The following is a 24,432-nucleotide window of genomic DNA, read 5'->3' as shown; positions in this document are numbered from 1 at the left end:
TTCTTTAATTTCTTTCTTCAGAGACTTGAAGTTTTTATCATACAGATCTTTCACTTCCTTAGAGTCACGCCAAGATATTATTTGTGACTATTGAAAAGGATGTTGTTTCCCTAATTTCTTTCTCAGCCTGTTTATTCTTTGTGTAGAGAAAGACCATTGACTTGTTTGAGTTAATTTTATATCCAGCTACTTCACCGAAGCTGTTTATCAGGTTTAGGAGTTCTCTGGTGGAATTTTTAGGGTCGCTTATATATACTATCATATCATCTGCAAAAAGTGATATTTTGACTTCTTCTTTTCTAATTTGTATCCCCTTGATCTCCTTTTGTTGTCGAATTGCTCTGGCTAATACTTCAAGTACTATGTTGAAGAGGTAGGGAGAAAGTGGGCAGCCTTGTCTAGTCCCTGATCATGATTAGCCTCTAAATGATGACACCATTGCATACACTAGCAAGCATTTGGTGCAAGGACCGTGATATAGCTGTCTTTTGTGAGACTAGGCTGGGGCCTAACAAACACAGAAGTGGATGCTCACAGTCAACTATTGGATGGATCACAGGGCCCCCAATGGAGGAACTAGAGAAAGTATCCAAGGAGCTAAAGAGATCTGCAACTCTGTAGGTGCAACATTATGAACTAACCAGTACCCCAGAGCTCTTGACTTTAGCTGCATATGTATCAAAAGATGGCCTAGTCGGCTATCACTGGAAAGAGGGGCCCACTGGACAGGCAAACTTTATATGCCTCAGTACAGGGGAACGCCGGGGCCAAAAAAATCTGAATAGGTGGGTAGGGGAGTGGGGGGAGGGTGTGGGGGGCTTTTGGGATAGCATTGGAAATGTAATTGAGGAAAATAAGTAATAAAAAAAATAAGAGAAGAAAAAAAAAAACAAAAAGAAATCATTAAAGACAGAGGACTTCATTGTGGAGTAGGAAGAACAAATTTGTAAAATTAGTAAAATTTAGAAGATTAGATTACTAAAATAAAATTTTTATTGAGAGAATATTTTCAAATTTTAAAATATATAATGTTATAACAACTTTTTAAAATTTTTATTAGTTATATAATTCATTTACATTCCAAATGTTATCTCCCCTTCCCAATTTTCCCACCATAAACACCCATCCCCTGCCCCCTCCCCCTGCCTCTATGAGGGTGCTCCCCCACCTGTCCAAGCACTCCTGCCACAGAACCCTAGCATTCCCCTACCTTGGGTCATTGAGCCACCACATGACCAAGGGGCTCCCCTCCCAGTGATGCCTGCTAAGGCAATCCTCTGCTACATATCCAGCTGGAGCCATGGGTCCCTCCATGTGTACTCTTGAGTTGGTGATTTAGTTCCTGCAAGCTTTGAGGTGTCTTGTTGGTTGATACTGTTGTTCTTCCTATGGGGTTGCAAACCCCTTCAGCTCCTTCAGTCCTTGTCCTAACTTCTCCATTGGGGTCCCTGCACTCAGTCCAATGTTTGGCTGCATACATCCACTTCTGTATTGGCCAGGCTCTAGCAAAGCCTCTCAGGGGATAGCTATACCAGGCTCCTGCCAGTAAGCACTTCTTGCTGTCAGCAATAGTGTCTGGGTTTAGTGTCTACAGATGGGATGGATCCCTAAGTACGGCAGTCTCTAGATGGTCTTTCCTTCAGTCTCTGCTCCATTCTTTGTCCCTGAATTTCATTTTGACCGGAGGAATTCTGGATTAATATTTTTGAGGTGGGTGAGCGGCCCCATACCTCAATTGGGTGCAGTGCCTATCCACTGGATATGTTTCTCCATAGGTTCTCACTCCCCTTTGTTGGGTATTTGGGCTAATGTCCTCCCTGTTGGACCTAAGGAAACTCTTGGGTCCCTGGCATCTGGGACTTTTTAGTGGCGGCCACCAGTTCCCCATCTCCCACTGCTACATACCTACTTTCAAAGTCCTGACCCTCTGTAATTCTTCCCTATCTTCTCCCTTACTATACTGGCCTCCCTTATTCCTCCCCCTCCTCTCTCCATCCCAGATCCCTCTCTCCCTCTACTTCCCAGAGATTATTCTCTTCCCCCTACAGAGTAGGACTATGGCATCCACACTCTGGTGTGATCTTCACTCTTCTTGGGTTTCATATGGTCTGTGAGTTGTATCATGGGTATTCCGAGCTTCTTTTTAGCTAGTACCCACTTATCAGTGAGTGCACACCATGTGCATTATTTTGTGACTGGGTCACCTCACTCAGGATGATATTTTCAAGTTCCATCCATTTGCCTGAGAATTTCATGACATCATTGTTTTTAATAGCTGAACAACTTCTAATGATAACAAAATTTTAAATATAGTCTCTGTATATTATGAGTATCAGAAGGCTCTTCAAAATAGATGTTAAATTTCTTGAGATTAACATCCGTATCTTTTGAACAGGGTATCCAGTGGCCTTGTGCTGATGGTTGAAGACATCTGTTTACAGGACTGTCCTGTTAGTCTGAGGAATAGCATAAGACTGTAGAAAGGATTGGGAAGACATGCTGTCTTGAGTAGCATTGAGCATCTGCTGTTCTTGATTCAATGGGTCCGTCTCTTATCAGAGGATCACAATTGTAAGGATAACTTCCAAGAATCTACACACAGTGTTCAGATGATGTTGCAATGAGAACCCTTTGCCTAGAGTGAAGTAGGATCCATGATGAGTTGGCAGAAATTCAGTATCTGGTGCAGCCCAGGGAGTCAGGACAGCCACAGACAATGGAGAATGAGCGCGGAGCTGTCCGATTCTGTTCCTTCAGACAGCTCAATCTGGAAAGTCAATTGTTTTCAGGGCTGAGTTCTGAGAACTTCTCTTTGGATTAAAATGATGGATGACAGGGGAAAGAAAGGAAGCTGTGCTGAGAATATAAATTGTCTCAACTGGTGACTTATTCAACAAAGTGTTCAGGGTTGTTGGAGAAATCAGATGTGCTATTATAGAAAATCACCTCTGAGAACCTCAGTGATGGATACATAGTGTCTTCATGCCTCAACCTTAATCGGGGGTTTGTGTAACATGGAGTTATGCTCTGACAAACAGCTATACCAGGTGTCTGGGAGTGTGCCTTTCCCTAAGGATGCAGATTGCAGGAATGGGAGGGTCCCTGTCCACAGATGTACAATTAGCACAGTCATGGGCAGAGTTCTTTGTTCAGTCTGTGCTCACTTGTCTGACTCCTGAAAGACTTGTTTATGACATTATCAGTAGGTGCTGGTCTTATTCATCTAGAGAATGTAAACTATACAAGGAGCCACCACCACATCTGCTCATGCACATACTATCTATGGTTTTAACTAGAGTGTAGAAAAGACATAAGGTGCCAAAGCTAATTCAGTTTGTGTCTATGGCAGTGAGACTCTGATGTGGGAGATGAAGGGGACAGAAATGGGACATTCTCTCCTCTGATTCAAGTTCAAGTTCACTTATTGCTTTGGGCATGTGTTGAAGTCATGAATAGGAGACAGAAACGAGATGGAAACAGAAGCCAGAAGGATGGAAGTGCAGAGTGATACATTCATGTACAATGTATTTCCTCTGCTGTCTCTAATCTCCAGTTATCAGTTCAATATAACTGATATAACTTCTTTATAATGCCTTCCATTTATCTATGTGCCAGACTCCCCTCTTGTCTATGTGATCACTAATTGTGCCTCTCCACCTTGTGTGGGCTTTCTATATTTGTATTTATAAATAACACTAGTATGTTAGCTCTAAAATGATAAACAAAACAGCCAAGTCAGTGCTCACCACACACTGGCCATGCCACTAAGGTAAATTTTTCCTCATAGATTCTATCCTCCGGGGACTCTGGAGACTTTTATTAAGGCCGGCAAAGTAAATGAACTTGCCGAGAGCAGACACTGAATGCTTGGAAGTACAATCCTAAGCAAAATTCCTGGTTTAACTTAAAATGGGGATGCAATCTTTTTAACAAGTTAAATCGTAAATTTCAGCCACAGTTCTCATTTCCCATCAATGTCCAGTCAAATGTTTCTGTTTTTATAAACACAATTAAAATATTTAAGATCTTGAAGCAACCACTCCTCAGGAAAGCCTGTTTTCTCTCCTGTCAACTCTTCTAAAGGAGCTGCATGCATCACTTTCCCTGACAACTGGGCATCAGTTGTGTGTCCTAATGCCTGGGGCTCAATTTATTCTCTAATTCCTTCTTGCATTTTTTATCACCTGCTATGCCCCTCACCAACAATACATTCTAATGAGTTCATAGTGCTTGCTGGGTCCTGGATGAAATTCCTAATTAAGATGAAGTCACACTCATGAATACTTTTCTAATAGTAAATTATTTCCTTAATTATTAAAAGGGGGTCGTTCTGTACCTAAAGGTTACTTTCTGCCTTGAAGCGTAATGAACTCTTTTCTTAGCCTTTAACTTTTAGCCATAAATGTGTGCTGCTACGTGATCCAATTAAACTTCTCGTCCACGACCTCGTTCTCTCAGAGGACATCTAACACAACCACAAGTGGGAAATTATTAAAGTGGAATGTTTGAGAAGTTGGCCAATATGGTATACTGATGTGCAAACTATTGAACAGAGCAGATAAAAGTTAATTCTTCTCAAAAGCAGAGAAAATGCAAAAAGAGAGAAGATGACTGTCCAAAAGATCTGTGGTGGTTTGAGTGGAAATGGCCCCCAGAGGCTCATAGAGAGTGGCACTATTGGGAGGTGTGGCCTCTTTGGAGTAGTTGTGGCCTTGTTGGAGGAAGTGTGTCACTGAGGATGGGCTGTGAGATTTCAAATGCTCAAACCAGACCCGGTGTCTTTTTCTTCCTGATGCCTGAGAATCCACATGTAGAACTCTGAGCTACTTCTCCAGCTCCATGTCTGCCTGGATGCTGCCATGCTTCCTGCCATGATAATGAACTAAACATCTGAACTGTAAGGTAGTCCCAATTAAATGCTTTACTTTATAAAAGATGTCATGATTGTGGTCTCTCTTCACAGCAATAAAAATCCTAAGACAGAACTGGGGTATGGCTGCAATACCATTTCACTCTTTGGCACATTGGACTAGAAAAGCAATTGGACAGCTAAAGTAGGGCTTAATGGGTTGTACTCTAGGAGCTGGGAAGACTGGTGTTGAGGGTGATTTGTACTGTGGGGACCTGGCTCAAGAGGCGACAGAGAAGTATATTAATATGTAGCCTAGAGATCATTTGGTGAAGAATGTGGCTATACTCTGTTTGTCAAAAACATCTTCCTGAGGTCAAATTGAGAAAGTATAGATTAATGGCTTTGGCAGAGGAGATTTTCAGACAGTCTAGTATGGACTCTGTTGCTTGGTTATTAGTGGCCAAGCTTGTGCAGATCGATAATGAAAAGCTGTCAGATGAGCAAGTAAGAATATGAAGCGTACAGATTGAGGGCAAAAGAGGCACCAGGAAGTGCAAACAGATTTTTTTAAAAAAGCATAATGCTAAGTGCAATAAAGGGAGTGGGGACCTCACACCAACACCCCACTAGCTAAACTTCCAACTTGTACAAAGGAATTGATTAAAGAAAAGCTTAGGGACATGCATGGTGGTACATACCTTTAATCCTCAGAAGACAGATGCTGGCAAATCTCCAAGTTCCAGGCCAGCCTGACATATAGAATGAGTTCAAGAACAGACAAGTTTAGGCAATGAAGGAAATCATTTAAAACAGGAAGATGATGAAAATGGACTTGAACAAGGAGGCCGTATTCCAGCCTCAGCAGGCACCAGAGCTTTGCAGCATCAGACACGTGGCTCTATCTTTATAATCAAGGATACAGGAAAATAGTTGTGGAATCTTCTTCCATGACTAAGAAAAGCTGCTGGGGTGGGGCATGTGTCAGGGGTGTCCCTAGAGAGGCCATTGTGTAAAGCTGTCAAAGTGTAACCAGGATTGCCTTGGAGACCCAATACCCTGGAAATGCCAGAGTCATGGGATAGCTGCTGAGGAAAGCTGCTAACAGAGAGTGGAACCAACCCAGGAAAAAGAAGCAAGTTGCAGTCAACAAAGGTGAAAGGAGTTAGAGATCTGAACAGTGCTTTGACATCACACATGGAGATGAGGATTGTGGCCTCTGCCCTTGCTGGCTGTCAGTCTCTGCCCTGCTGGTTGTCAGTCTCTGCCCTGCTGTCTGTCCATCTTGCTTTGGTTTGTTATTTTCTCCCTGAGCTCCCTTCCTCCCTGCTTGAAGGGGAATGCATATCCTGTGCCACTAGATGTGAAGTATGCGAGCCACTTTTTCATTTTCCTTCATAGGGGTTCAGATTTAAGAGAAAGCCATGAGTCTCAGAAGAAACTTTGACATTTGGACCTTTAAACAGTGCAGAGATTATAATAGACTGGATGGGGACTTTTAAAGTTGAACTTAATGCAGTTTTGTATTATGGTATAGACATAAATCTATGTGGCCCAAAGAGTAGAATGTGGTGGTTTGATTGAAAATGGATGCACCCCCTCCAATAAGCTCATAGGAAGGTTTCAGATGCCCAAGCCAAGCCCACTATCACTCACTCTTCCTGTTGGCCAAGAATACAGATGCAGAACTCTAAGTTATCGCTCTAGTACCATGTCTGCTTGCATAGATGCTATGTTTCCTGCCATGACTATAATGAACTAAAACCTGACTGTAAACAATTCTCAATTAAATGTTTCCTTATAGAATTTCTTCATAGAAATAAGTGCCCTGACTAAGACACCATCTTCTTATTGTGTTTCACATAGCTGGCTATTCCTTCTCATACGGTGCTTTGCAGAGTCTCATTGAGCAGTGAAACAGAAATCACCAACCAGATCTTTTCCAACAAGTATCCAATGAATAGTCACAAGCATGTTTGCTGTATAGCTTCTATGTTGGAACCCCATACTTACAATAAGAATTAATTTCACTCACTCCTACTCCTTTCTCCCACCTCTACTTATGGAAACTGAATTCTCATCTTGAGTGGTCCTTTATTCTGTTTCTCTTATTATCTGTTTTAGAAGTGTTCGTTGATTGTGACTATTTCAGAGAAGGTTGAAACTGACTCTAAACATAATCCATTATTGCTGTAGATAACAGGTGGTGGAAAGTAAATATTAGATAATTCAGATAATAAGCTTGGTGTAAAGTTTTGTAGGGTTTCTATGGGTTAGACATTGTAGGCCTTTTACTAGCAGCCTTTAACAGTATGATTTTTGATAAAGCATTGATTTAGGTTAATTTTAACTTCACTACTTAGCTTTGTTTTTGAGAAGGATAGGAAGGAGGATATTAAATATAGTATCTTCTGGAAGGAGAAAGAGGGAGGAGGGGAAGAGGAGGAAATAGTGGGAACCTGTGAAGTAACAAACTATGACAGATAACAAGGTGTGGATAAGGCAGAGAGCCCTGAGCAGGAGGAGGAGAGGGGAGGGAGAGGAGAAGAAGAAGGGGAGAAAGAAAGGGGGTGGGGAAGGGGAGTGAGAGTAAGACAGGGAGAGGCAGAGGGGAGAGGGAGAGAGAGGGCGGTCCCCTCAGTCAATAAGCACAGAACTTGAGATGCAAACCCGAATCATCATGAATTTGGTTTCCAGTCTCTCTGTTTTAGGCAGTGTTTGTGTTTGTTTTGATTCTGTTTTGTTTATTATTGGCACAAACCCTACCCAAACATTTCGGACAATACTTTGGGTATGTTTGGAAGAATTCATGGCTCCCCAAGGATTCTGAAAACCTTAAGAGATGTCTTTCACTCTTCCTCAGTAGGGTCATCTTACAGGGCTTGGGATACTTATGTAACACCTACATTTCACAACTGGCAGTGTTTCTGAAAGCTGTGAGAGGAGTGTGGCTGGCTCAGAGGTGTTTTCAGGAGGTGAATAGAAGGTGCCTTTCCTCCCACTGGCCTCATTGTCTCCCTTGTAATTCCTTGCACTGTGCTTTCTCACTGAACAAAACATTCCCTTGAACTCTTTGTACCCAATCACTTTCAAAATTCAATAGCATCATTATCAGCTCACATATGTCTATTTCATGCCAAAATAGACTAAAACTGAGACAGAAAAATGTGTTTGATATGTAACTGGCATTTGAAAATTACAATTTACCTGAAATAGCCTTGCAACATTTCAAATTTCATATTAAAGTTTAAGCTGACTTTAAGGTTCTCTTACCAGTAACATTGGCACCCTGTTAAAACTTCTCCTGACTTAAAAACGTACAGAAAGAAAGCATCTTAAAGGGTGTTTCTATTGCTGTGATAAACACTGACCAAAAGGGATTTGGAGAGGAAAGAGTTTATTTGTCTTAAATATCCTTGATGGCAGATCAAGATCAAGGTTGGAACTCAAAGCAGGAACCTGGAGGCAGGAAATGAAGCAGAGCCCATGGAAGAGTGCTGCTTACTGCCTTGCTCATTCTGGTTTGATCAGCTTGCTTTCTTATATAACTCAAGACCACCTGTACACAAGTGGCACCACCCACATTGGGTTAGGTGCTCCCATATCCATCATTAATCAAGAAAATGCCCTACATGCCTGCCCACAGACAATTTGAGAGAATCATTTCTCAGCTGGCATTCCTTTTCCCAAAATAACTCTTGTATCAGTCTAACAAAAGTATCTAACCAGGACACAATGCAAGTGAAATAGAAGTGTTTAAAATTAGCAAAAGAAGAGACACACAAAGGTTTTCAGAAACTATGTAAACTTAACACAGTCTGCCTGGGGCTGGCTTCTAAGCAGTATAATGCAGCAGGGTCTTGCCTGAGTCAAGGATATTAGGTCAGACACCAAAGGAAGCTTGGAGTGGACACTAAAGAAGCTGAATATAACCCATGATAACAAAGTCCCAACTCTCCCCAGTCATTCAGCTGTATTAGTCACTGGGCCTTGCAGTCTCTTAGGAAGGCAGGACTTCAGGTTACAATCTGCTCAAGACTTTACATTGCACATGTCCTTGCTTTGCAAGCAAGCAAGGAAGACTGGATTCTCTGTCCTCAAAAAGTATGCAGGAAATGTGTCCAGTTCCTTATAGAAAGTGTTCCTCTGGGCTGAGAAGACAGGCTTTCTTAAGTATCATTTACCCTGAAAATGACATCATAGGGCATGAATAGTGCTGTTGGGTGGCTGAAGGGGGCCTCTGTTAATGGACAGAACTATATAACTGACATGAACTCCAGGAACAGCAAGGGATGGGATTTCTTTTGACCTAACCACATGAATTTAACTTAAGTGAGAAACTGAGAGAAGAGCCAGCTTTGGAGTATGTGGATAAAAGTTAACTTTCATTTTACATTGTTAAGGTTGTAGATGCATCAATGGTCCTGGAAAGATGGTATTGTCAGTGCTTGCCACCAAGCCTGACACTCTGCTTCCATCCATGAGACCCACAAGCTGTAAGTAGGGACTTGTGGCTTCATGTTGTCCTCCGGCTTCTGTGAGGAAAAGTTCATGAAGTACTGCACCACTCACTGAAACATCTGCTGACTAGATCCTCAGTGAGATGGACAAGTTGGAATGTTTGAAGTCCAGAGGAAAATTTACTTTGGAGCATCTTTAGTTCCATAAAAAGCCATTTATTGCCCTCTTCTTTATGTGACCAAACATCTCTGTGATCGTTAGGTAAATCTTCTGGGACATAAGAACAGATCTCTAGTGTCCAACCTACCAACCAAGAAAGGGGTAGGAATGCTGTCAGATAGCATCTGAGTAACCCACGTACCACCCCCTCCCAGGCATGTCAGCCACCCATCTAATGCTGTGAGCCACGTATCACAACTAGTAATGGTGTAACTCGCAGATCTAATGCTGTGAGCCACCCATCACCCATGCTGCAACTCCCTCACCTAGTGCTGTATTTTACCACCTACTATTTTTGTCAATGTATTTGAAAAGTGCCTTGAGTTATGATTTTTCTTCTTTTCCTATCAAACCTTTATTGAATTGCTACCATGTTGTAGCAAGGAATTTGGGGTAAACTAAATCTTGTTTCCAGCTTGTTTTACTCACATTCAGCTGCGGTGAATTCAATTGGCCAGTAGCTTCTACCAATCTAAAAGCTCATAATATCATCAGATGTAGCTGGCACCTGTGGCAGGTTTCCCCACCTCTCTGTATCCTGCTGCCCCCAACAAGGTGTTTGTAAATGACTTGTGGTGTGGTACTTAGTGCTTAACAGCACACGTTGCTCTTATTGAGGACCCAAATTCATTCTTCAGTTCACCAGTCAGCCTTTGGCCACCTGAAACTATAGGTCCAGGGCGTCTGAGCTCTGTTTCTGTGCTCAAGTGTTCATACCCAAACATGGAAACACAGAACACAAACTTTAAAAAGTAAAACTAAATATCTTATGAAATGATTTGACCTGTGACTTGTTTCATTCTAAGACTGTGAAAGTTCCCATAGGACTTCCACTCTGGAATATGGAATGTAGAGTGACCTGAGCCTTCATCCCCAGCCTGTGCTGGGGATTCAACTTGGCTCATAATAAACTAACTCTCATTCCCTCTGAGTGAGGACAAAGGTATGTGGTCTGAATGCTTTGCTAGTGTGGGCAGCTAAGCCTGTTTCCTTCAGGGGAAGAATATCCCTATGTCTATGGAAACAGACCACAAGGCTTAGAGTTGCTAATTAAAGCCTTTCTTGGGGCCTCTCAAGGCCCCTGGATTTAGAGGCCTGCTCTTTTTAGCAGCACCCTGGAGAATAGAACTTTTTCTATTTCAAAATTCCAATAGCCTTTGAAGATCTTAACTGGAAGCCTTGATGCAAATGGCCAGAGTTTACTGAGCCTTTCAAGTGTAAGTACTTTAAAGGAGAAAGAAATCCCTTGCACCCCACACCAGAGACCAAGCGTCCCTCCAGGGCTGCTGAGATTAGAATAGGCTGGAGGCCCCTTGAAGCTGACCTGGAGGCCAAGGACATGATCCCCTTTCTCCTGAATAATGTCCTGGGAGTGCCAAGGACCTGAAGAGGTCAAAAACTTTAGCTCTAACTTCCTGTTGAAAGGCTGCCTGTGGCTCCCAGGGCCCTCTTGTGGGCAAAGGCTTTGCTAGAACAAAAGCAAGACATTCATTAATGCCACCATTTCTCTGCTCACCAGCAGCCATATCTTTGGTGATCTGAGGCAGCTGACCCAGCCAGAGTGCAAGGAATCCTGGCCTCAGGCAGGAATTGTTACACATTTGGGTTACATTCCTTTCTCCACCCTCTTATCAAATGCAACACAATGCCCCCTTTCCCTGTACCTCCCAACTTCCCTCCTTCCTCCCCTCCCTCCCTCTTTTCTTCCTTTTGTGAATATCATAATTTGTCCGTGAATATAATACAAATGTTTGAATGTGAATTAAAATAATTTGACTTTTAGTTATTTATACTTTCTTTATAAGGGGTTTGAGGAAAAACCTAGATTATATATTTATTTAATTATATTGAAAAACAGTGTATGTTCGAATCTTTACTGTAACTTGAGTCTTTCCACTATTAATATTATCTTCACCAATTTTTTACTTCTCCATATGGAGGATTCAAAAATGCTTCTTCCAGGAGCAAAGATACATAGCAAAATGAAGTTCTGAATTTATAGAACAACAACTGCTTCTCAAACAAAGGCAACACACTAAGAGGTGAATTTCTGATCATCTGCCCCGTGCTTTTTCAGCTCTGACGAAGCCTTCAGTGAAGTCAGTTTAAATTACCGCACAGAGCGTGGCCTGTCCCTACTGCACCTCTGCTGTGCCTGCGGTGGTAAGTGCCTGGACCCTGTTCAAGCCAGAGTTGTGCCTATGAGGTAGGGACATGAGACGTTGGTGGCCAGAAGGAAGACCCTATCAGACTCAACTTCTCTTAGGTTTGCTCCTAAGAGCCTGCTCACAGGACCCCGGTCAATCCTTGCTCTGTATCTCTGAATTTCTATTTATTTTATTTTCTTTCTTTTTTTTTTCCTTGGTTTTTCAAGACAGGGTTTCTCTGTGTAGCCCTGGCTGTCCTGGAACTCACTCTGTAGACCAGGCTGGCCTCAAACTCAGAAATCCACCTGCCTCTGCCTCCCGAGTGCTGGGACTAAAGGTGTGCACCACTATGCCCGGCTCTATTTTCTTTTCTAAACCAAGTAACTCAGTTAGCTTGGATATCAACAAGTGCTTTTTAATACAGTGAGTTGGGAATTGAGTTTAATGGAAGAATCTTGAGAGCACTCCCTGATGTGATCAGACAGTCGATTACCTCTAAGAAACAAGTGTATATAATGAGAAAAAAATGTTAAACATAGAATCTGACAAGGAAGATTGCTCAAAGTGAACAAGAATTTCATTCTGCTTGTACTTCATTTGATTTCAAAGGGATCCCAACTTATGACAGCTCCCAGCATACAGAAGCAGCCCAATAAAGTTAATGAATTGTCAAATGGGAAGTTGGTATTTATTCACTGATCAAGCTGAGCAAAGCTTTGTGGATGTCACCAATGGGCTAACGCTGCCTCAACTTTCCAGACCCCTCGGAACAGACTCAGCTCCATAGCCCCTTCTTCCTAATGGGAGCTGGCTGCCCAGCCTCCTCCAGAGCCACCTCGTCGGAGTGGGTTTTACTGCTGCTGATCCTCTGTAGGTTCCCATGTGGGCTTGAGTAGTGGGCAGACATTTTCACAAGTCTGAATGGCATTTATCCTTAAGTCAGAGGAAGATAATGAAATACTTTAGATAACCCCTACAACAACCAATCAGTCTTCATATTGCTTTCTAGGCAACAAGTCGCATATCCGTGCCCTTATGTTAAAAGGGCTCCGTCCATCCAGACTGACAAGAAATGGGTTTCCAGCTCTGCACTTGGCTGTTTACAAGGTCTGATCTTTTCATTCCTATACATACTTTGTTAGGGTCAAGGACAACATTCGTCCTGAATTTTACTCCACCCCTACCCCACAGATCTGGTATTTAAAAAGATGGGTACTTTGGAATATTTGATGTTAGAAGTGGCTCTCAAGGCTGTCATACACACACATTCATATAACATATAAATAATACGATACTCTAGCCACAGTGACTTTCCCTCAGTCAACCACTGACTGATTTCAGATGTTGAATGTGCGTTATTGCCTTCGTCACTAAAGAAATCTGTAAGACTCAAATGCTAGTATTTGTTTTACAGAAACAAAACATAAAGATAGGTGCCAGATGCTTGGTTAATCATAAAAAAGTGATTATAACCTGCCACAGTTGACCCCAGCTCCAAGTCCTTATAGCTATATTGAATATTGGCTCATTCTCCATCTCATGTAAGTCTCTGACAGTTTTGCTACATCCGTGTATGCAGGCCTGGAAAGACGCAGCTGTTGACTTGTCAAAGACCCTCTGAACTCGCAGACACCTTACAAGTTTACACTGCGGGGAGAGGGCCACGTTCCCAGTGTGTTATTTTCCTTTCTAGTGATGTGATTAAATATTCCGACACAAGCAATACAGGGGAGAAAGGGTGTTTGGCTCATAAATTCAGGTTACAGTTCACCACTGCAGGGAGGTTATAGTGGCAGGAACCTGAAGGAGCAGATTACATTGCATCCCCAGTCAAGTACAGAAAGCATGCTTGTGCTCAGATCGACTTCAGTATCTCCTTCTGGTGACAGGGAATGGTGACACCCACAGTGGGCAGGTCTTCCCACTCCATTCATCATGGTCAGGACAGTTCCTAGCACAGACTAACATGGTCAAGCAATTTTCATTGGGACTCCACATGGGAGGTTTCTACATCGTGCTGACTCCACAAGCAAAACTTGCTATCGCTCATGATGCAGATTTTATTTCCCTCGGTTTATCCTGCAGATATCTTATAGCTGCTCTGTGCATCTCCAGCCAATGCCTGGTCATTGCCAATAGCTTGCTCAGAACCGGCATCTCAGTGTTAAGTTCTCTTTACTATCTGCTACTCATTTTGTGAAACTCAAACACAGGCAGCTTTGGGATACTGTCTGACAAGCACTTTCCCTGAAAGGCAGAGGAGGGGTAGTAGTGCAGCTGCAAGAGATAGATAGGAAGGTGCTGCTTGACAGTGGAGGTGCTCTGTGAGATGCTGAACTCCGTCTCGGTCTGGAGTTCTTTCCTATCAAGACGCCCGTGCTAACAGTCACAGTGACACTGCCACACAGGAGCTTTCTGAATGCTGTGGCGTCATGGTATTTGTGCAGTGTGTTGCACCCACCCCTGTTCATGTAAACTGCATCTCCATCTTTAGAATCTCTGCTCTGTCTCTTGTGTCATCTGCTGTGGAAAGGGCACTGACTGCCAACTACTTCAAAACAGTTGAAAGGTAGGTGCTTAGGAAACAAAGTAGACAAGCCTCTCTTCACAGCATCCAGAGAAACCCTGGTCCTTGACGGATGTAAAAGCAGGCAAAGTCACCAGTGCCATTTAACCACAAAGCTCTGGTAAAATCCACGTGCTTACCAGGAGACCACGTCAGCTGATTAACACCTGCCTCCAATGAGCTGGATCAGATGAAAGTATACATTTAGCCAGAACAGGCAAATGTGCACTTTTTTCGAACCCCACGCAGGTATTTTCAGGCAACAGTTAGAAGAGCACTGCTTCACCCCGTTCCCACATATCTCTGTTTTCCTAATTTTCCTGCTAGCATATTTTTAGTTCTTTTTCTCGTCGCACCGTTATTAGATAGTTTAAATCAACACAAACTGAACCTCCTTAAGCCCTCTCGAGCTCCCAGATTTTATTGCACTCAATCTTGGATTCCAATTTAAACTTTATATTATCTTTTATTGCAGCATTCCTAGTTTTTGGGTTATTTGTGTGTTTTGTACGTTGCTCTGTGAACTCTCAACATCAGAACTGAGGATTTTCCTTTGAGTCTTCTCCACATAGAATCAAGAAAGGGTCCTGGGTGAATAGTGTCCAGAGTCCGGGACTTACCAAGTATTTTATTATCTTGATGTGGCTCGGCCTCAGGAGTGCCAGCAGCGGCCCAGAAGCTAAACTAGGGGTGCTCATCTGTCAACTCTAAGACTTTCTGGCGACCTCTACATGTTCAAAAAAAAAAAAAAAACCCACCTGATCTTTCCCTCTGCCCTCCAGTTTTCTCATCTCCAAAGCAGAGCTGGGGGTGGGGTGGGGGGTGGGGTGAAATGTAGGCGTGGCTCGCTATTTCAGAGCATGCACAAGGTGCTGAGGCTTATCCCTAGTGTCCCTTCCTCCCTTAAAAGAAAAGCTGGAGTAAACATAATTATCTGCTTTGTTAGGTGATTTGGGAGATTTTAAAGAACGAAGCATATTTAGTAGTAGCAAAATGACTATTACAAGGAAAATGCTAATAAAATTAACCATTATTGTGCAATTTAATTTAAAAGAACAAATTTTTGACACTTGTATATCATCTATTTTACACAGAAAATAAAATGATATGGGTCTGTCATTTGGTTCGTAACAGTAAAAAGGTTGAGAATTACATCAAAAGTCTTAGTTTATACATAGATTTCTGCTCATGCTTTATTAAGAGTAAAATTCTCTTATGCAAGTATTTGCTCACATACGCATTGAGCGAAACAACCAGTTGATACCATAGAAAATATGCTCTTTGGAAATACATCCATATGCAAATATTTGACAAATTGACTTCAGATATGGCTTGATTGCAAATTTGACTTGCAAAACACTTAGGATAAGGGAAAGCAGCAGTGTACCCCTGCTCTCTCCTCCTACTGGCAACCGGAAGTATGACATGGAGACAGATCCTGTCTTACAAAGAAACACGAACAAAGCCATTAAGTCTTTGTCATTTTGTAAGCTTGGATTCCTTGAAACTTGGTCGTTTTGTTTGTTTGTCTGTTTGTTTGTTTAAATGCATTACGTTGGCTCAGTTAGCTGAATCCGGAGTCTCTGTGTGCAAAACTCTAAAAGGGAACTGAAGCTCGCTCCCCGAATCCTCTCTAGAGTTCTGCCCTATCCAGTCTTCATATTTCAATACAGTATGCTTCTAAAATGATATGCAGATGTTGGAGGGGAAACACTGAGCCTTAATACGGTTCAGAAGAGGTCACCGGGGAACTCAAATGAACAGAACACTGAATTAGACCATCCAATTTAGCCCCAAACCTGCCTCGCATGCAATACACAGGAAATCATGATCCACCTACCTACATGCCATGTCTTTGTGGAAGCTGATGTAGAAAGGAGATTTATTTATTCCATTCTGTATATTTCTCCTAAGATCTCATCTCAAATAATATATGTTACATATTTATTATGTAATACATACATATTATGTGTATGTAATAAATATACATGTTTGTTAAAAAGCGGAAGGAGATGGAGGGATGGCCCTGTGTCTTTTCTACAAAACCAGACCTTATAGAGACCTCTGAGGCTTCCTCTGTGGGTCGTGAGCTCCGAGGCCTCCTCTGTGGGTCACGAGCTCCGAGGCTTCCTCTGTGGGTCGTGAGCTCTGAGGCTTCCTCTGTGGGTCGTGAGCCCCAAGACTTTCTCTGTGGGTCGTGAGCTCCGAGGCTTCCTCTGTGGGTCGTGAGCTCCAAGGCTTCTTCTGTGGGTCGTGAGCCCCAAGACTTTCTCTGTGGGTCGTGACCTCTGAGGCTTCCTCTGTGGGTGATGAGCTCTGAGGCTTCCTCTGTGGGTCGTGAGCTCTGAGGCCTCCTCTGTGGGTGATGAGCTCCGAGGCTTCCTCTGTGGGTCGTGAGCTCCGAGGCTTCCTCTGTGGGTCGTGAGTTCCGAGGGCTTCCTCTGTGGGTCGTGAGCTCTGGGGGCTTCCTCTGTAGGTCGTGAGTTTGGTGACTGCTACATTCCCCAGCCCAATCCTTTCTGCCTCCTCAGCATATACAGTTGATTAACAGCTTGAGAGTTTTGTTTCATCATCCTGGATACAGACCCGAGAGCAAGTGCCCCACGGACTGGAACTATTTAGCATTAACTCCACTGGCACTGTGGATTAACTAGGCCTGTGGTGAAGCTCTATTCTGTGCATGGTCCAGCATTCCGGGGCAGTCCCATCTTCCTTTCTGAATACGGACCTAGTCACGGCCCTCATTACCAGTTTTGACAACCAAAAGCACAGCACAATCCCAAAATGAGAATTAAGAACCAATGATTTAGAGGAGAGATTAAAAGATTCATTAACTTAAATTGATTTTTTAATCCAAGTTGTCTTTCTATTTGTACAAATGACTTGACTAAGGATTGCATTTTTCCCAAATGGGAATTTGTCAAGAAAGTAATAAAAGATTCCTTAAAGAAGAAGGAAAAAAAATCCCATTTGGGGGAAGAAATTCTTAACCAAAATTTCCAGTAATGATGACTTTTGAAAACAGTGTTAATAATAGGCCCTTGTGTTAATTAAGCATTTATGCTCATAAATTGATATCATAATTAACTTACAAACAGCATCATCTCTCAGTCCTTACATCAGACAGCTTTACTTCCTGGAGTACCTTCTTTTCCAAGCCTGAATTAGCTGAGCCTCCAAAGCAGTCTTCCATGGTCACGATATGAATGCTCAGTGCATTTCCAGACTTTTTCCATCTAAGGGTTCACAGACTCCAAGCTTAAGGAACAAGATAAATGATAAATAAATGAAAGTTAGATAATAAGGCAAACAATGATGGGACCCACACTGAGACTTGGTGCTTCAGTGAAGGGAACACTTCCCTGTTCAGCCCCAGTTCAGATATCTTTTTATGCGAGTCTCATTACAGTTCACCACAACATAAGGAGTTGGGACTCAGGAACTAGGGGTAGCTTGGTTTGTTAAGAAAATCATATTGTTCACAGCTAGTAGACCTAAGTTCAACTCCCAGCCCTGGCTCAATCTAAACTTACGAAGGAGACTCACTTTATGATCCAGAATGCCCGCAGGGATCGTTGAGAAGCAGAGTCTGAGGATGGAAAGCTTCAAGAAAATTCAAGTGACAACTTCTGAGGTAAAAGGCAGAACCAGGATTAGGAGGAGATAGATCATAGTATAGACCTGATCAGGCCTGCACTAGGCTGCACTGAGCAGACTGAACCATGGCAGAGCGCTGACGGGCCCTCTTCAGCACTATAACATATCCCAGAAGACTAGTGATCAGTAAGTGAAGGCAAGTGAGAGGAAATTAGCTTACACTTGATCTGAGTGGAGAAAGAGAGAGTTGGTTTGTTTGTTAGTTGGTTGGTTGGTTGGTTGGTTGGTTGGTTGGTTAGTTGGTTGGTTGGTTGGTTTGGGGGTGAAGAAGAAAGAGTCAATGTGTCCCAGTTGGGTTTTTTTTGTCTAATTAACACAATTTAAGGTCATTTGGGAAGAGGGAACCACCACTAGAGAATTGCTTTCATTGGATTGGCCTGCAGCTGTGTCTTTGAGGAATTGTCTTGATTGGTGATCGATGTGAGAAGGCCTAGCCCACTGTTGGGCAGTTGGTCCTAGGGAGTGTAAGAAAGATAGCTGAGTGAGTTACAAGCAACATTTGGTCATGGTTCCTGCTCCCAGGCCCCTGCCTCGAGTTCCTGTGTAGGTTCCCTCAAAGACTGACTGTGACTCGGAAGAAGAAAATGAAACAAACTCCCTCCTCCCCAGTTATTTTGGTCATGACAACAGAAAAGCAAATCGGGAGACTATGCTGGACTCTCCATGGTATTTAACTGTCTTGGTAGGTCAGGTGGATAGAAGGAAAGATTCGCTGCATGATTCTGAAGATCTTTGCCGAAGTTTTAAACTCTTAAGATACTTTTTCTAAACCTTCATATGATGTATATGATGATGTTAAAAAATTCACTTAATTTGTAAGCAGTGGGATTTTATTTATATTATTGAGTTTTGAAATTACATGTTTTAGTTCATAGGTGATCAATCTGACAAAGATTCCTCTTTCCTCACACTTCATGTATCCATACACCAAGTATTATAGACACTGAGATTAAGTGTTTATTTATTTATTTATTTATGACTCATTCATTTATTGAGACAGAGACTGGCCTCAGCCTTCTAACTTCTGGCATTACACGCATGCACCACCAGGCCTGCTTTAAGTTTTTAATAGAGGGTGAAGCAGAGAGAACTTTGTGTTTCTACCAATATCTGGGGATTTGTGTGTACACAAGATATCACATAACCCTTCCATGTTCTGAACCATGTTAGACAATACTGAGTTATGTGTATATCCCATGATGCCATTGTATTAGTAAGAAGAATTAAATAATTACCCCAAAAGTCCAGTGAATTATGGTTTATTCTGTGTTCATTATATTTTCATCTTAGAAGAAATCTTTCATCTTTATTCTCAAGAGAAAAAGATACTTCCATTTTACACTCTTCCTGTAAGCTCTTGACCTCCTTGGGGTTGATGTTAGTTATTAAGAAGTCATGTTTGGGCTGGAGAGTTGGCTCAGAGCACTGACTGCTCTTCCAGGGGTCCTGAGTTCAATTCCCAGCAACCACATGGTGGCTCACAACCATCTTTCATGGGATCTGATGCCCTCTTCTGGTGTGTGTCTGAAGATGGCTATGGTGTACTTGTATAAATAATAATAAGTAAATAATATTTACAAAAAAAAAAATAAGTCATGTTTGCAGGCTTGACACTTGGAAGGTTGATACTGTTGAGTGACCTTGCCACGGATAAGTACTCTTTCTACCTTTCCTAGTTATGTGGCAAGGGCCGATGGGTGCTACTCCATTCTACCATTTGATCCGATGTCTCAGCCACCTGAGCTGTACTGCTTGCTGATGCAAGCTTTTCTCAGAAGTCGAACTTAGACTTTCTTTGAACACCCAAGCCTCATATAACCAGGAAATCAACAGCATCTTGTGCACAGCCTCACCATCTGCTGTGAGTGGAAAAAAACACTCACGTTGTATCTCATTACAGGATAGCCTGGAACTTATCACTTCACTGTTGCATAGCGGAGCAGATGTTCAGCAAGCGGGATATGGCGGCCTCACAGCCCTCCACATCGCTGCAATAGCTGGGCACCCAGAGGTGAGTCTTGCTTCCCTCAAGTCAGAAGAAAAAAATGTTACCCGCCTTTTCTAATTGAATGCCATTGTGTGAGACACTGGATTTCCGGACCCTAGAACTGATTCTGTTTTTCTAGCTACTGGACACACTCATTTACTCTGACAGTAAAATTTGCTATGTAAATGATTTTATATGTAAGTGATTTTATACTGAGTTCCATGCATTATGTAACAATGCACTGAAGCATCAATTAATATAAAGATGTCTGGATATAAGAGGTGCTGTGCTGTTATTGAGAGCAAACGCTTTGCATTCAGGCAGTGTGGCTGCCACAGCTTTCTCGTTTTTCTTTGAAGAAGTTACTGACTCTCATGCCCTGCTTTCTTTATTTGGAAAATAGTAATAGAAGGATTTGGCTGAAACTCAGTGGTAGATTATTGCCTGACACATGCAAGATTCTGGCTTCAACTGTTATAAAATAACTATAGGTTTATTACAGTGTTTAATCAAAGTTTCCACACAAAACATTCTGAAGGTTGCTTCCTACAGAGTGAGAAGAGATGCAAGTCTGTTCTCTAGTCTTTCCATTTATATGTCACTTGAAAAAAACATTTATTAAGTACAAATAAACTTCATACACTATTCTGAGTGCTGGGATGACAGGGCCAAGACAATAGACAACGTCTCTGTTTCTGTGGGGCACAGGTACAAACAAGAGTCGGACAATGAAGAAAAGAATCTGAGTTGCCAGTGAGTACAATAGAGCACTGGAATACGGACAACTATGGAGAAGTGGGTATAATAAGTCAGAGCCTCTGAAGGACCATGATCCTGAACCAAGGCCTAAGTGAAGTGAGACAGATCTGAGAGCGGAAGCACACAGGATGGAGACCTAGAGCTCACACCATGGCCTGAGTGAAGTGAGACAGATCTGAGAGCAGAAGCACACAGGATGGAGACTGAGAGCTTAGATGCCACGGGAGCTGCAGTAATCACAGGCAGTAGGGGGTGGGTGCTGATGCTGGATGCATCATCAGCAAGATAAAGTCCTGAAAAGGTACCCGATCATGTCCCGACTTTATCAAGTATTACATTTTAAACAGACCACTGTGAAAACATGTGGCTAACTTTGTACACACTCGAGTGGTTTTTATTGTCCCTGCTAAATTAGTTAGCACACCATGTCTCCTGAGAGAAACTTTCTTACAGTTACAGAGTTGTTGATTGCAGATTCTGTCTGGAATTCTGGTCATCGGATTCAAAGTCCCACCACTTTCATATTCTGCTAAGACGCACCCGCTTACGAAACTCATTAGAGTAATAAGTAGCAGCTTTCCACCTCCTCATTAAATAGTTATTTTTGAAATGTTTCATATCCAGAATCCAACTCTACCTTTCCTCATCTCTCAAACAAGTGTGAACAGAGACACAAATAAAGCCATCTGTAAATTCTATGAAATACATTTGAGCTATGTTTCCTAATGATGCCACTCCTCAGGTCCTTACTGGTAACAGTATTATGTTGAGAAGAAAAGGTTTTCCTTTATTTTATTGTTTCTCATTACTACAAAATCTTACTCACTACAAAATTAATATAGATATCCAGGACATGGTTGTAAATGTATAGCATCAGTTTGCACTGTTTATGGGGAAGAACAAAAATCTCAGTAAAGCAACATAAAAAGGGTTTTCTTCTTTCCTATTGAAAGTATAAAATCTCAACTAGAACCATAAATATTAAGAAATCCTAGTAGAAGAACTGGTGAATGGCTGCCACACTCCTCTGAAGAATGCCCAATCTTTAGTGAGCTGATGTATATGCAAGTGATGTCTAGCAGGCTCTTCAACTTCTTCTGATGGCCCTGTTTTCTTGGGCTGTGAATTAGAGACAGATAGATCATTGATTTCACCTGCTCAGGGCAAACTCCACTGAAACAATTCAGGTAGGTCTCTACCAGTACTAATTTCTTAGTGTGCCACCCAATTTCCCTCCCTACCCAGCTTAACGACTCCATAGCCAGTAACCAGCTGAACATGAAATGGGTTTGGTCTCAGCATCCTTGTTCTCTTCTTACATAGCATACTAATTAAGTTATTGGTCAGATAAGAAAAGTAATGTGGTGAAATGCTATCTGCCCCCCAAAAAGCAAAAACAAAACACAAAAACAAAAAAATCAACCTAAATCACTATATTCAATTGTAGATGTTTGAGATGAAGAAATGGCTCAGCAGCCAAGCACTGAGAGCTGCGTTTTATTCTCAGCAGCCACACCAGACAGCTCACAACCATCTGCAACTCCAGCTCCAGGCCACTGGATACACTTACCACATACTCACACAGACACACATGAATAAAAATAAAAGGTATACATTTTAAAAATGTAAAGTTTCACGGCTCATTTGCTTCAGAACTAACAGTTGCAGTGAATATTTTCAATATATTCTGTTCTCAGTCTGAATGGGGAAAAGGCCGCTGCTCCAGCCTTTGAGTTTTGTGCGGAGTTTCCAGTGGAATTCTGCAGCGTCCATGGAGCAGCCTCTTCTTAAGTGTGGTCTCCCTTCCTAAGGCGTTAGTTAGCCAAAAATCAGCTTTGGTTAGGAAGCATTGTATGGGAAATTCTAGAAATGATTCTCAAGGTTAGACTAAGTTTATTACATCATGTTGTTGTAACTGATCTATCTTATTCTCTATCTATGCACTGAGCTTAGCTTATAAAGTAAAGCAAACTTCATCATAGGCACGGGCATCTAGGAAAGCAATGTGTATCAACTTCAGTACTGCTGATGGGAATCACAGAACTCACATTCAGTGAATCAGGGATACTACTGTTTACAGCTGCCAATGAACTAATGGGGAAGATTGCATGCACTGTATGTTTTTTAAGCGGTGCATGCAGGAATGGAAGTTGAGATCATAACAATGGCAGGGAGTTGGATTAGGCTGGAAGGCTGAAAGGAAAGAATTAACTCAGAGAGGACAACTGAATAAGAGGGAAGATTAATACGGGTCCCTGCTGTGGGGGAAAGCCAGAACAGAGTGCTGTCCCAGCACCTAGGAAAGCCAATGGGGTGAAGCTTTGGGCTTGGAATGCTGCTGAGTGCCACTGGGAAGCATGTAAACTTTCCTTAACTAAGCCAAGTGCAGGTGCATACCCACTGCTCTATTTAACTCTGGGGGTACAGGCAGGGCAATGCCAGGGAGTTAGGGGGAGCTGCCTTGTGATAAGAGTGAAGGCCTTTGTCACCCACATCTTCTGTGAAACAGTGCACGATGCTGACTTCTTCGACAGGTCTCCACACACCAAATCCAAACCCTCCATTAGTGTCTCTAGTGTGTCTGTCCTTCTGCAATCATACATTCTGTTAAACAATTTTACAATGAAATTTCCGTTGATGTAGGCAGCTGTCTACTTCAATAATGGAAGATCGCACAGGCTACAGGTTCTCAGGTATGCAGAATGGAAGCAGAGGCTCAGATGAGAATTTACTAGGCTGTAAGAAGGAGGAAAACATAGGCTGTATTTGGATCCAATATTTCTCTGATTTATCTGTCTATCAACTCATATGCATACATTGATTTGTAAAAGGCCCAAACAATCAATAAACATGCATTGAACCCTTTCTCTTTGGATATACATATACACATATATCATACAGTCTCTTGACCATGGAACACTGGAGATGCTTAGGATCGCTCTTCCTCTGTTGTTGATATAATATACTGTTTGCTCTCCTCTCTGAATAACTAATGTTAACCCCACTTTCTACAGTGAAAAGACTAAGGATTAGAAAATTGACTTATAGCCACTATGTAGGGCATTCAGATAATGAGGAAATTAATCATATGAGACTCTACCCTGGTCACTGTTAAACCACAGCTCTAATCTTTTTTTTTCTTTTGTATACTTAAAAAAATTAATTAACTACTTTATTTTTATACTCCATATTTATTTTCCCCATCCACCCTCCAACTGTTCCACATCCCATACCTTCTTCCCAATCCCCCTGTCTCCACATAGATGTTCCAAGCCCCTATCCTGCCTGACCTCTAAACTCCCTGGGGACTTCAGTCTCTTGAGGGTTAGGCACATCATCTCTGAATGAACACAGACCCAGAAGTCCCCTAGTGTATGTGTGTTGGGGGCCTCATATCAGCTGGTGTATGCTATCTGTTTGGTGGTCCAGTGTTTGAGAGATCTCAGGGGTCCAGATTAATTTAAAGTGCTGTTCCTCCTAAAGGATTGCCCTTCTTGTTAGCTTCTTTCAGCCTTTCCTAATTCAACAATAGCTCTAATCTAATATTAAGGAAAATAATTTATTCTGGAGCCATTTTGAATGACCATGGCCCACAAACAAAGATGTAGGTTACCCCAAATCCCACATTCCAATGCAGAAACAGTTACATGAAGTTTTCATAGTTTTAGAGAACAAAGAAAGGCAATTTTCAAACACAGTTGTGGGTATACCAAAGAGGCGCATACACTGAGATGGTGGGAGCTATTCTACAGGCCTGAGATGCTATCTGATGACACTCTTAGGCATC

At 42.2% G+C, this 24,432-nt stretch overlaps 1 protein-coding gene across 4 annotated transcripts in view; it reads left to right on the top strand.

Moving 5' to 3' along the window:
- Tnni3k (TNNI3 interacting kinase) overlaps positions 1 to 24,432 on the top strand; it is a 269,117-nt gene that overhangs the window by 5,237 nt on the left and 239,448 nt on the right. For all 4 annotated transcript variants that reach the window (XR_375539.1, NM_177066.5, XM_011240155.1 and 1 more), the window contains exons 3-5: positions 11,607 to 11,692; positions 12,686 to 12,783; positions 19,800 to 19,910. Coding sequence is in view for 3 of the 4 variants with exons in the window: in NM_177066.5 (NP_796040.3) it covers positions 11,607 to 11,692; positions 12,686 to 12,783; positions 19,800 to 19,910 (295 nt within the window). In the remaining variant the exon portion in view is untranslated. The remainder of the gene's footprint in view (positions 1 to 11,606; positions 11,693 to 12,685; positions 12,784 to 19,799; positions 19,911 to 24,432) is intronic.

Source organism: Mus musculus, chromosome 3, assembly GCF_000001635.26.
Source record: "Mus musculus strain C57BL/6J chromosome 3, GRCm38.p6 C57BL/6J".
NCBI lineage: Eukaryota > Metazoa > Chordata > Mammalia > Rodentia > Muridae > Mus > Mus musculus.
This window is presented reverse-complemented; position numbering and strand designations above follow the sequence as displayed.